Source organism: Bidens hawaiensis, unplaced genomic scaffold, assembly GCF_021521415.1.
Source record: "Bidens hawaiensis isolate Kalapana, Puna unplaced genomic scaffold, B.hawaiensis_p1.1 tig00034202_1, whole genome shotgun sequence".
Classification (NCBI taxonomy): domain Eukaryota; kingdom Viridiplantae; phylum Streptophyta; class Magnoliopsida; order Asterales; family Asteraceae; genus Bidens; species Bidens hawaiensis.
In genome coordinates, this window is record NW_027505311.1 from 124,452 (window position 1) to 136,443 (window position 11,992).

The 11,992-nt window shown below is 38.1% G+C and overlaps 1 protein-coding gene across 1 annotated transcript; it reads right to left on the reverse strand.

Moving 5' to 3' along the window:
• Nucleotides 1-320: 320 nt before the first annotated feature.
• LOC143612287 (putative membrane protein At1g16860) lies at nt 321-2,150 on the reverse strand. Its single transcript, XM_077086312.1, has 4 exons — nt 1,300-2,150; nt 1,064-1,210; nt 782-993; nt 321-710 (listed from the first exon to the last, which is right to left on the reverse strand). The coding sequence occupies exons 1-4, from the start codon at nt 2,107-2,109 to the stop codon at nt 518-520; spliced, it is 1,362 nt and encodes a 453-aa protein (XP_076942427.1). The 5' UTR covers nt 2,110-2,150; the 3' UTR covers nt 321-517.
• Between the last annotated feature and the right edge of the window lie 9,842 nt (nt 2,151-11,992).

Genomic DNA, 11,992 nt, shown 5'->3' on the forward strand with positions numbered 1-11,992 from the left:
AACAATGTTGGTCAACAATCAATCAGCTTGTAAAACTGGAAGGTCGCCCACTTTGAGCACCCCCCCCCCCCTATTTTTTTTAAAAGTATTGAGTCCGGCTTTCCTGCATTTTTGTTCAAGCTTCGCCACCGTAAACAGTGACATCTTAAAATTCTTGTTTGGTTGTTGACTATTAGTGTGCTGCCTGCGATTGATCCCCTGTTCATGTTTCATGTCTTAAGATTTGACAACTAATCATTTGTTTCAAGCACCACTTTGAATCAACTGATATGATTACAAAAAAAATGGAAATAACAAGACAGGGAGGTGCAAGAAGAAAGAAAGAGATCACATGTTGAAAGCAGCAATTGAACACCAGCCAATAACCTCCCCTCACAGAATCAAACACCACTATCTTCTTCCATCAAAAACCTATTCACACTAACTAACATACAACAACTGCAGCACACCCCAAACCACTATCTACTACCTGCCTATATATAGATGTATATCATAAAAATAGACGATTCCTTCCTACCTAAACGGGTATGACATCCACTTTAGATGCATCTTCACATCTCAAGACTACCCCCTCGAGACTTCCTGGCAGCGTACAACTTGTCCATTGGCACCCCGTTGTGAATCCTTCTGCAGGAGGCACTATCATTAACACGTTCTCGTTCCTCTGCACCACTCCCATCACGCTTACCGTGCTCCCTTCCTTTATGTACCTATTCATTTATCATCATTATTATTTATTTATTTATTACAACAAAGAAAGAAAGCATCATCGGGAACTTACCCTTCTTTCAATCTCATGACACGACCATTGCTTGCCAGGTTTCTCTCGCCCATCCACCTTATGAAGTCCGGGGACAAGTCTTTATTCAAAGGGTCGATTTCAACAACCACACACTCGTCCACATAAGGGGTCACCCTTGCTCCATACCCGGTCTTCACCAATGCTCGTAATCCAGATTGGAAATCTGATATGTAGAAATCCACCACAAGCCTCTGCCAGCAACCAAACACCATGTTAATCGTTAATCACAAAACCAAAGAAACCAGCTAGCTAGCTACTCACTTCTGTTGACCGCAGCCCCCAGCTGAACCTACGATGCGTGGGGTTAGAGTCCCATCCTCGATACTCGTATAAGCTCGTACAAGTATACACGCATCTTGGAATCTTTTGAAAGGTTGACTCCAGAGGTACGTTTCCACATGTCACCACCTTCACAAATCAATTCAAACTATCATCGCATATTTGCATTGCAAGTAAAATATAATCAATAACAAAGAAGCGAAGAAAAACGAGAGTACCCCGGAAACCTTGACATATTGGCCATCTTTTGCAGTTCTGAGTTCTGCATCGGGATAACGAGCTATAAAACCAACTATAGACTGTCTACCATAACAAGTATTCCAAGTGAACAATGCAGCAACAACGATGAAAAGAACCACCACCACGACCAGGAGGATGCCATTGTGAACCGCGCCAAGAATAAAGGCACCTGCAATAAATCCCATCATAAACAGTAGAATCATGGACCACATAATTATCTTAGGGAAACCCTTGTTGAACGAATAGTCATCCTCTTTGGTAAGCGTAGTGACCGCATGACCGTGGACTTTGATTGACCCCTTGGAGTCCAGAGGACCTGAAAACTTCCGTGGAGCCCCGGATGAATTGAGGGGCCCCGAAGAGATCGGGCCAGACGTAATCAGGCCCGTCGTAGGCAGAACAGGAGGCAGAGGGCCTGAATTTCTCATAGGTGTGACTCCACCGGATTGAGGACCAGAACCGGATGACTTCTTTATGGGCTCGCCGTGCTTGTTTAGCGGGCCAGAGTTAGACTTCTTGACACTGGACCTGGCAGTGTTAGGTATTGGCCCGGAATGTGAAGCGGTTCTTGAAGGAGCGGTTGCGGTTAAGGGGCCAGACTTTCGTGGCTTGGAGCCGTCGGTGTTGATATCAAACATCTTTCCCAGCTCTCCGGATTTGTTGATGTCACCGCCGGTGTAAACCATGGCTGAAGAAGTCATTGTTGGAGGTCTTTCTTTCGGTTGCTCGGGGCGGCCGGATACATAAAGGCCGTTACTCAGTTGATGAGACGGGAACCTGGAACCCATCTGGTTAAGATGAACAAGCAAGATTAATAATGAATGATTAACAGGTTGTATAATTAAGGACTTAAGTGTTTGTATGCCTGTCTATTAATTGTCAAATACCCTTTAGTAAAAATATGAATACAAACAGAAAGCAGAAATTTAGTAAAAAAACATTAATTAATAGAAGCAAGAGTATTTTAGTAAAAATATGAAGCAAAAATAAAATGGGGTATTATGATATTGAATAAGCATAGGGGATAAAGAGCAAGTAAGCAGGCAAGCATTGTTGTATGTAAAAGCAAAAAAGAAAAGGTAGATCTCGGAGTATAAGAGCAGATCCAGAAGCAGATATATATATGTGTGTGTGTGTGTGTTAGCCTAAAGAAAGAGACTCCATTGTTGATGAAATAATAATAATAATAATAATAATAATAATAATAAAAGTATAAGTGAAGAAGAGAAGAGGTACCTTGAAGGGGGAAATCAGAAGAGAAATCAGAGGTAGAGGTAGGTGGTGTTGATGTGAATGTATGTACAGAAGAACATAATAATCTTTTCTTTTCTTTTCTTTTCTTTTCGTCTCTTCAACTCAACTCAAGTGGTTTTGTTTGGGGGTTGTGTTGCACTGTTGTGTTGTGTGGCTCTCCAAAAAACAGTCACTTTGGAAAACAAAAAGAGAACTCAAGTGGGGGCTGGAAGTGCGGCCGGTAGGGGGAGAGAGAGAGGGAAGGTGGTTAGTGGGGGTACTTATTAATGCCTAGTATTTATTATTATTATTATTATTATTATTATTTTGGGAGGGTGTTTTTATTATTTACTAACGGAAACTTTCATTTAGAGGTGCACAAATCGGGTTTTTTAAATACCCGGGTTCGGGTATAGAACCGTGTATGGGTATGACCGGATATTGGAAATTATCGGGTCGGGTATTGCCTCTAAAATATAAGTATGTCGTCGACTTAGAATAAATAAGTATGTCGTCGATGAATACGATAACAAATTTATCCAAGTAAGGTTTGCAAATACGATTCATCATGTCCATGAACGCAACTGGGGCATTAATAAGTCCAAACGGCACCGTGAACTCATAATGTCCATACCTTGTTCGAAAAGCAGTCTTTGGGATATCTTCGGATTGGACTTTGAGTTGGTGATAGCCGGAACGAAGATCGATTTTTGAAAAGAAGCTAGCACCTTGAAGTTGGTCAAAAAGATCATCGATTCGAGGGAGTGGATAACGATTTTTTATTCTGACTTTATTTAACGCACGATAATCGATACACATACGCATTGATCCGTCCTTCTTCTTAACGAATAGAATTGGTGCTCCCCAAGGTGACAAACTCGGTCGAATAAAGCCTTTCTCAAGAAGCTCATCAAGTTATTTCTTCAATTCCTTCATTTCGGTTGGCGCTAAGGATTTGGAGCTTTGGCGATCGGAGCAGTACTGGGAATAAGATCGATCCTAAATTCTACTTCACGATCGGGAGGAATTCCGGGAAGTTCATCAGGAAAGACGTCAGAAAAATTGGAAACGATAGGAACGTCTTTGATTTCTTTTGGCTTTGACTCTTCAGTGACATAGGCCATGAATGTGAGGCATCCTTGATTCAAACATTTGTTAATCATGGAGATTATGCTAACTTGGCCAGCGTCTTTGTCCCCTTCAATTCGTATCATTCGTTTATCGGGGGCTTGAAGTTCAACGGTTTTGCTATTGCAGATGATACGAGCATGGTTATCGGATAACCAATCCATACCAAGTACAATATCAAAACCAGCCAGACTCATGGGTAACAAACAAATAGGCAGAATATAACCAGCTAGAAGTATTTTTCCGTTTTCAAGAGCTTCGGAGATCTTTACGATTTTGCCACTAACAGTCTCGACGCTTAGAGTTTTATCTAATTTTGTTAATGGTTCGTTTAATAGACTACAAAAGCTATAATCTATAAAACTCAAATTCGCACCCGAATCAAATAAAACTCTAGCATAGGTGTCGTTGACTAAGAACGTACCGGTAATGGTTTCCGGCATGTCAGAGACTTTCTTTGTATCGAGTATGAAGACTCGAGCATTTCCTTTCTTGTCCTTGCCACTTCCACCCGCACCACCAGCAGCGGGTTTGTTCTTTGGGCACTCGAAACTCAGATGGCCCATTTCCTTGCAATTGTAGCAAGTCATCTTTTTCTTCCATCAATCAGCAGCATCATGACCCGTACGATTGCAAGATTCACAAACTTAAGGAGGAGGGGCTAAATTACATCGTCCTTTGTGATACCTCCTACAAGTCTTGCATTGTGTGGCGTTTGAATTGAATCGGTTTTGATTTGTGCCCTTGCCTTTGAATCGATTGTTTCCTCCACTTGTTTTCCCTTGAGTTGTTGTTGTTGTAACCTTCTTGTCCTCTTCCTTGTTGCGGACCATGCCGCCCATCAAATAACCGGCCAACTCCATAGCAGAGTCAGCAGTTTGAGGTAAGTGTGACCTTACCATGTCGCGGATTTCCCGCGGCAGTCCCCAAATATATCTTGTGACTTTGTTGGATTCAGGGTTAACCAGCTGGAGAACAAGGCGACAATACTCATGGAACTTGGTATTGTACTCTCGGAGATTTGTCCCTATGACCTTGAGATTAAGAAATTTTGTTTGAATTTGGTCGGTTTCGTACATGGGACAAAATTTTGTCATCAACATTGCTTTAAACTCATCCCAACTCAAGCCATACATCATATCTCTCCCTTTGCTCATCAACAGAGCATTCCACCACTCAAGTGCTTCACCCTTGAACATAAGGGCGGAATATTGAATCTTCTCTTAATCAAACACTTACTTGTGATTACAATTGTCTCCATATCCTCAAGCCACCTCACAGTCGTGATGGCTCCCTTATCACAATGGAACTCTTTTGGTCCATAGTATTTGAAGTCTTTGAATGAACACCCACTAATCTTGAGTTTTCTGAACTCTCGCCTAACTCCACCATCGGCGTTAGACTCATGAACACTCTCCTCGACACGAGACGGTTTCGGACGGGATTTAACGGATTTGGAAGGATTAACAGATCGAGAATTTCTAGATTGTCTAGATTGAGATCTAAAATCAGACTCTTCCCTAACCGCTTTCTTTATCATTCTTCAAATTTGGTTCATGTATTTATCGGGAATTGGTTCCTCTTTTTGATTTACGGGGTCTTTCCCCTTTCTTTTCTCATCATCTTTTCGAGCATTCTCATTGTTGTTACTTTGTTCAGACATATTTCTTTTTCTTTTCAATTTATATCTGAAATTTTTAACAACTTTTTTATTAAGCACATTTTTTATTATACATACATATATATATATATATCACAAATTATATATATATATATATTTTTATTTTACAACACACACACACACACATATATATATATATATATATATCGTTTTGACGGATATATATATATATATATATATATATTGATCATCCTACATTACATAAGAATGTTTCAAACGTTCTTTTATTTTCCACATAACACATAATATTACATTATACACACAACTTCATCCTTCTCATACTATCTTTAATCTTTCAAAAACTTCTTCACAACCTTCGTTATCTTGCCACATTTGCGAAGGAGTGTTTCTCCCATGTTCTTCTTTTTCTTTCCTTCCTCAGCTACCTTCTTTCTCCAATCGTCGGTTTCACGTAGAGCAAGATCCAAATGTTCTTCATACGACTGCGGGACTACGTTGGGGTATCCATATTGTGGAGGTGGGTCACGGTAACCCAATGTCACCATCTCGTAGTGATTCCTCGGTTCTGGATACGGAACGTAAGTCATGTCGGATGCAAGGTAGAGATAGGTTTTGGCAGCACGTTTTTGTTCTCGGATCTCATCAGCTTGTTCCTCTTCTGTTAGAATCACACCTTGGAATGGTGGGAAGCTTGACGAAACTTGATTATTGAGTTTCTCAAGGTATTGAACATATGGATCAACAGAACCGTAGCTTGGATTTTGGGAAGTGAGTGATCCATCCATTGATATCTCATTATGTCACACCCTACCAGTAGGGGGCCTGGGAGTTTCAAGGACAAATCGGTACCAAGTGTAAGCAGCAGAATATTATTGATAAAAATAAGTTACAACGTTTGCACTAAGTATTTATGACAAGGCGTAACTACACAACTATCTCTTCTCTGACACTGCTACAATCCCGTGGTTGGTTCTACTAATCTTCTTGGAATCTAATCTTCTTTGTTCTTGTTCGACTTACGCCTCTATCTTTAGTCATACTCATTACAATGCTAATCCAATCACTATCCATAAGGTACCTGAATACATGCTAAAAAGTGTCAACTAAAAAGTTGGTGAGTTCGTGAGTTTAGCTCACATACACATAAAACAGTTCATTTATAAAATCGCGCAAGTTTGCGTGTATGTAAGTATAAAGCATGGTGCACATCAATCAAGTCCACAATCAAACCTGCAACTAGCATAAGTATCCCCAACTCATACTAGAAGTTAAACCGTCCCGGATTATCACCCTGCTAAAAGCAATAATCAAACACGTAGGTTATATGCCGCAACGATCCGCAGATCTCAGTGTGGTTTACCCAACATAGGGTCACTATGCGTGGGGGTCTCCCAAATAGTACTACCCATACAAGCCTCCGGCCCATTCCCTCGGGCTAATGATTGTGTAAAAGTTGGGACAAAATTTAGCAGTAAAACACCTCTTGATAAATATCACACCATAAGTAAAACCAGCATGTATCCAGCCCAAAAAGTTTAAGTAAAAAGGACAGCACGAAACTCACCTTAGTCCGTATGCAATGTGTATATGAAAAATAATCAATGAGCTTGCACTATGCTAGAAATCACCAAGTACGCCTAGTGTATATATTAATCAACAATAAGTTATCGAGAAGAACAATGTAAAATTCGCTATTAGTATTGTGTACTAGTTAGGTGTTTTCCAACGTATTTTGTTCAACGTATTTGATTCTCGATGAGTAAAGTTTCCTTTTATGGGGCGTTTGTACTTAAATAACTTAATAAGATTGATGTTTTGTGTTTTGGTATATAAATCAATTTCCCGGAGTTTTAGTTACATTGGTTCATTTGTCAGGTTTCCATAAAGTTTCCATTTTTGGAAAGTTCTGGTTTTCGGTTAGGTTTTGGGTTACCATACGACCATAGAATATACATTTCATCGACGTCAAAAGTTTAATGATTCTTATTTAAACAACCATGGCTTGTGTTTTCAAAAGTTGACAATATCGGTTAACCGGTGTTGTCGGTTTTTAATGATGTCTTGAAAGAATAGTTTAAATAAACGAATGCTCTTGTAACTAAAACTTCTAATTTTCCAGAAACATATATTATACAAAATATGAAAGTTTTGTGTTGTACGGGTTTAGTACCCGCACTTTCGTTTCGGCAAAAATCGGGTTAAAGACTTAGTAATTTTGGTAAAATAAGTAAAGACTCAAATATGGTTTTATAAACTTATACTTACTGTTAGAAATCAAAAACTTCATAATTTTGTATTTTTCAATATGCTATTTCGGTTTATGTCGTTTTACCGTAAGTCACGTTTAAACGCCAATTCTTGACAAAAAAGTGTGTTGTAAATATATAAAAAAATGGTTTACAACATCATAATAAATAATTTTATTTATAACTTCCGGAAAAATATCCATTTTATATTTTGAAGTCTTTTAGTCTTTAACAACCGGCCCGTTTGTCGGTTTTGACGAAACAATAACTTTAAACTTGTAAACGGGCCTTGGTTCTAAATACACTTATCCTTAAAATTTTGTAGCTAACTTATGCCCATTTTTACTCAGAAGTTTCTGTTCTAATATCATATTTTCATAATTTCAGTTTTTAAGAAGTAACTGATTTCCAAAAATGCCCTTTCGTTATAATTTTAACAAAAACACACTTTTGGTTATCCAACTTGTTAATACCTTCTATAATACATAAAAATAGGTTGTTTTGGTATTTCTTGGGTTTTGAAAATATGTTCATGGCTGCGTTTTCGCTAACGGGCCCGGTTTTGGCTCTTTCGAGTCTTTGTTCGGTTATAAAAACAATGATTCATGTAAAACAGTTCCGGGTCAGGTTATAACTCATCAGAGTATTATGTTTAAGGCTGTAAAAAAAAGATGTTAAAGTATCAATTAGGTTGCAGGGCTTATTTCTTAGTTAAGCGAGTTACAAGAGTGACGATTTAAAAGGTTTTTAATATCCGGTTTTAGCATTATCTCTTGGGGCTGGTTTATACCATGTTTAATGAGTTAAATACATGTGTTTTAACTTCTGGAAATTAGGTTAAACATCTAGAAGTTAATAGGTCACTTGTCAGGTTCTTTTTCAAGCTAGTTTACCCTTAAACGAGTTACCGATTGGTCATAAATCCAGCCACGGTTTTGGGGTTGCTCTCAATATGATTTTATAGTTTCAAAAATATATATTCTTTTTATAAACAGGTCCGGGCTTAGGTTAGTTCGTTTTCTTAAACATTAAACAATTCGATTCTTGGCAAAACTATCGCTTTTGCTTAAAACGATTTTTCCTATTTAACCCCACAAACCCCAAAATAGTTTAGGAGGCATATATGGCTATTTTAAATCACAATTCTGTTGTAAAACCAATATTCCATGTTTCACAATATCAGTTTTATATTTGTCTTATTTTCAATCTAAAAATGCCCTTAACAAAGTTTATTGAGCAAAAATTCATTCTTCACCACAAAACAAGTTTGAATCTATTCAAATGCATTGTAAATGACTTCTCTATAGTTTCATATTGATATTAGGGTGTTCGAAACCTTAATAGTGGCTTTGGTTCGTTTGGGCCCGTTAGCGCCTTTTGTTCGGTAAAAATAAAAACAATGTTTCACTTAGAATAGTTTTGAAACTGAATATATTATGAAAATATTATACTTAAGGCTGCAAAAAGATACCATATTATTACTTAAGTTGCACGGCTTGTTTCTTATTAAAATGGGTTACCAAAGTGTCGGTTTAAACGGTTTTTACCACGCGGTTACATCTTATCTTTTGAGGCTGATTTATACCAAGTTAAGGAATTAAATAAACATGTTTAACTTCTGGAAATCATGCTAACAGCCCAGAATTTAATATGCTCACTTATTGTTCGGTTTTCAAACTAGTTTGTCCTTAAACGAGTTACCGAATGCCCATTAATGTGGCCCCGGTTTTGGGGCTGCATATAATGTAGTTTTTAGAGTTTCAAACCAGTATTATTTTCTGCAAGTTTTGGTTACTTTAACGAAGTTAAATGAGTTAGTTTCACATGTCATTTGTTTTGTTTAATTACCCAGTTTTCGATTCAGGTTTTATGTTTGTAAAAAAAATCAGGTTATCTCTTGTAAGAAGTTAGGGTTCAGGAAAGAGTTTGTGACTTGTTTATGATCATGATTTTCCATGTATAGGGCAGGTCGTTTAATAGAAAAACATATGGATCATGAAACACTTAGAATTAAGGAGAAAGAAGGATTAATACACAGTCACAGACATATACCTCGATCAGGTTCCATGGGTTCGGGCTTGCTAGTTCTGTATCTGTGATCACTCCAAGAGCAGGAAGAGAATAGGTTTGGGCTGGGATTTTAGTACTATATTAGAATCAGAATAGGGATTATAAGAAAATTGAATGGATATTCATTAGAGCATAACAGGTTACCAGAAATCTTGATTGTAGATGGAAACTTCGGTTCTTCAAGTGCTGCAACAGAAAGCAAATTTGCAGATGGGAGTTTTGAGCATGATGATTGAAATTGAAAGAGTTTATTAGAAGTGAGATCAAGTTGCAGAACATTGGGTGAAGAAAACTGCATGAAGCTTGATTGGAAGCAGGCTGAGGTCGAAGATGAGAGGGGCAGGGACTGTCAGATGCTAGTGATTGGAGAGCAGGGATTTTGAGATTTGATTTAGAGTATTTTGTAATTTTTCATAATATCTCTTATCATATATTTGTTATAAAATTCAAACAATAAGTTTAAAATAAATAATAAGGAACCAAATTTAATATAAAAAAAATAAAACACAGAGTTATGTAATTTAGATAATATCTAGCGCGTCACGAATCTCGTTTGTCGGTTTTTGCTTCATTTGATTCGGTGACCGGACGGTAATATACGAAATCGTTGATGTTTGGGTTAAATATTTTTGATACCTGATATGCTTTAAATCATTATTAACTGGTTTATATGATTTATGAAATTTTCAGTTTCAAGTTTGTTTGGGTTAAACAAGTCTCGGTTTCGTTTTCTAAATTCGGGTCGAGCCCATGTTTTAAATTACGGTATTATTATTATTAAGCTTATCCATATCTCTATCAGGTTATACGTAATCATCGGCCGATACCATTAGTTATTATTTCAACTGTTCAGGCCAAGCCCATTGACGTACAATCGGTTCCATTATTCGACTAACATTTCACTCGGTATCTAATAATAAGTTTTCTCTTTTTTTTTTTATAAAAAAAATTAGCCCCATTTTTGGGGTTGTTACACATTAGGATTATCGGGATGCTCTTCTTCCGGTTCCAACTCTTCCCCAGGATTCTCCTCTTCTTCGGGGTCCTCATCTTCTTCTTCTTCAGGTTCTTCCTCTTCTTCAGGTTCTTCTTCTTCTTCAGGTCCATCTTCCTCCATGGGTTGTATGGTTTCATTGTTTATTGGGATCATCTGGAAAATTTCACAGGGCATCATTACCCTCATTCTAGGTTTGCGGGACGGTCCTTCACCGTTTTTTGGTTGGGAATTGACTTCATTAAAAGTGGAGCTCCCGGTATGCCATTTTTGTTGATCAGAGAGGTATTTCATCCAGTCGGAGGATGGGTGAGAGTTAGGTAGGTACCCGGTCGGATAGTATTACGGTATCTCCGAGGGTTGGTAAGTGGGGATCTCCGTTGGATGGTACGTTGGTATTTCGGAGGGGTGATACATTGGTATTGTTGGTGGATGGTAACTTGAGTGCCTTGGTGGTTCAATCCGTTGCTTTGGTGGACTATCGGGAACGTTTATTGGGTAGTGTTTGCTTCTAGGGTAGTACACGGGTTTGGTCAAGTCATGTTCCACATCTTGGTCAAAGTATGCTTCATAATACCCATCGCTATTGTTGTCCTCGGGATAAGGTTCGGCAATTCCAGCCTTTTTTGCCTTGCGCACAAAGTCTTCTATATGAGCTTTGAATGACATCTAATATTATGGGTGGTTTAGAATGTAGAGAGGGAAAGAAAGGTTACCGGCCTATCTTATCCCTAAAACAAATAAACGTTTATTTCCTATACTTGGATCGAAGCTTGGGTAATGTTTAATGATACCCAATTTGCTAAGATCGATGACTCTGATACCAATCTGTCACACCCCCATCTTAGGCCTAGGAGTGCGACCAACTGTTGGTACCACAATTGTAAATAAATCAGAGTTGCGTTAATTTGGGGAAGACTTTATAAACTTCAAGGATCAAAATATTTACATATATTCAAAAGACGAGATTATAAAATACCCGTTTAAGTTGTTAACAACACATTACTTGTTTTATAATTACAAACCACCATTTTCATATGTTAAGTTTATACAAAATAAATCCGAGCCATCGGATATTCAAAGCACTTCGCCACTCAAAGTGCTAACTTTGTTCACCTGCAAAATGTAAATAAAATACGTCAGCAACGAATGCTGGTGAACACGCTGACGCAAAATAATTTCTTTTAGTTTATTACCCCTCGAGACTACGCCTGTCTCAGCCCAACGTGGCTTAGGAATAATAAAGTCAAACAACACAATTATAAATTCGAGCCTCTACTCTAGGTCACCTCAGCAAACACCGCAGCGTTCGACTTAGTTAAGTACCCGTAAATATACACATAAGGTCGTACTCCCTG

Bases quoted from the DNA above. Each gene is read 5' to 3' on its own strand.
- LOC143612287 (XM_077086312.1), bottom strand. From the start codon at position 2,109: ATGGGTTCCAGGTTCCCGTCTCATCAACTGAGTAACGGCCTTTATGTA. The intron at 1,211-1,299 runs GTACTCTCGTTT...TGATTTGTGAAG, and splicing joins AATATGTCAAGGTTTCCGGG to GTGGTGACATGTGGAAACGT. The intron at 711-781 runs GTAAGTTCCCGA...ATAAATGAATAG, and splicing joins GTCATGAGATTGAAAGAAGG to GTACATAAAGGAAGGGAGCA.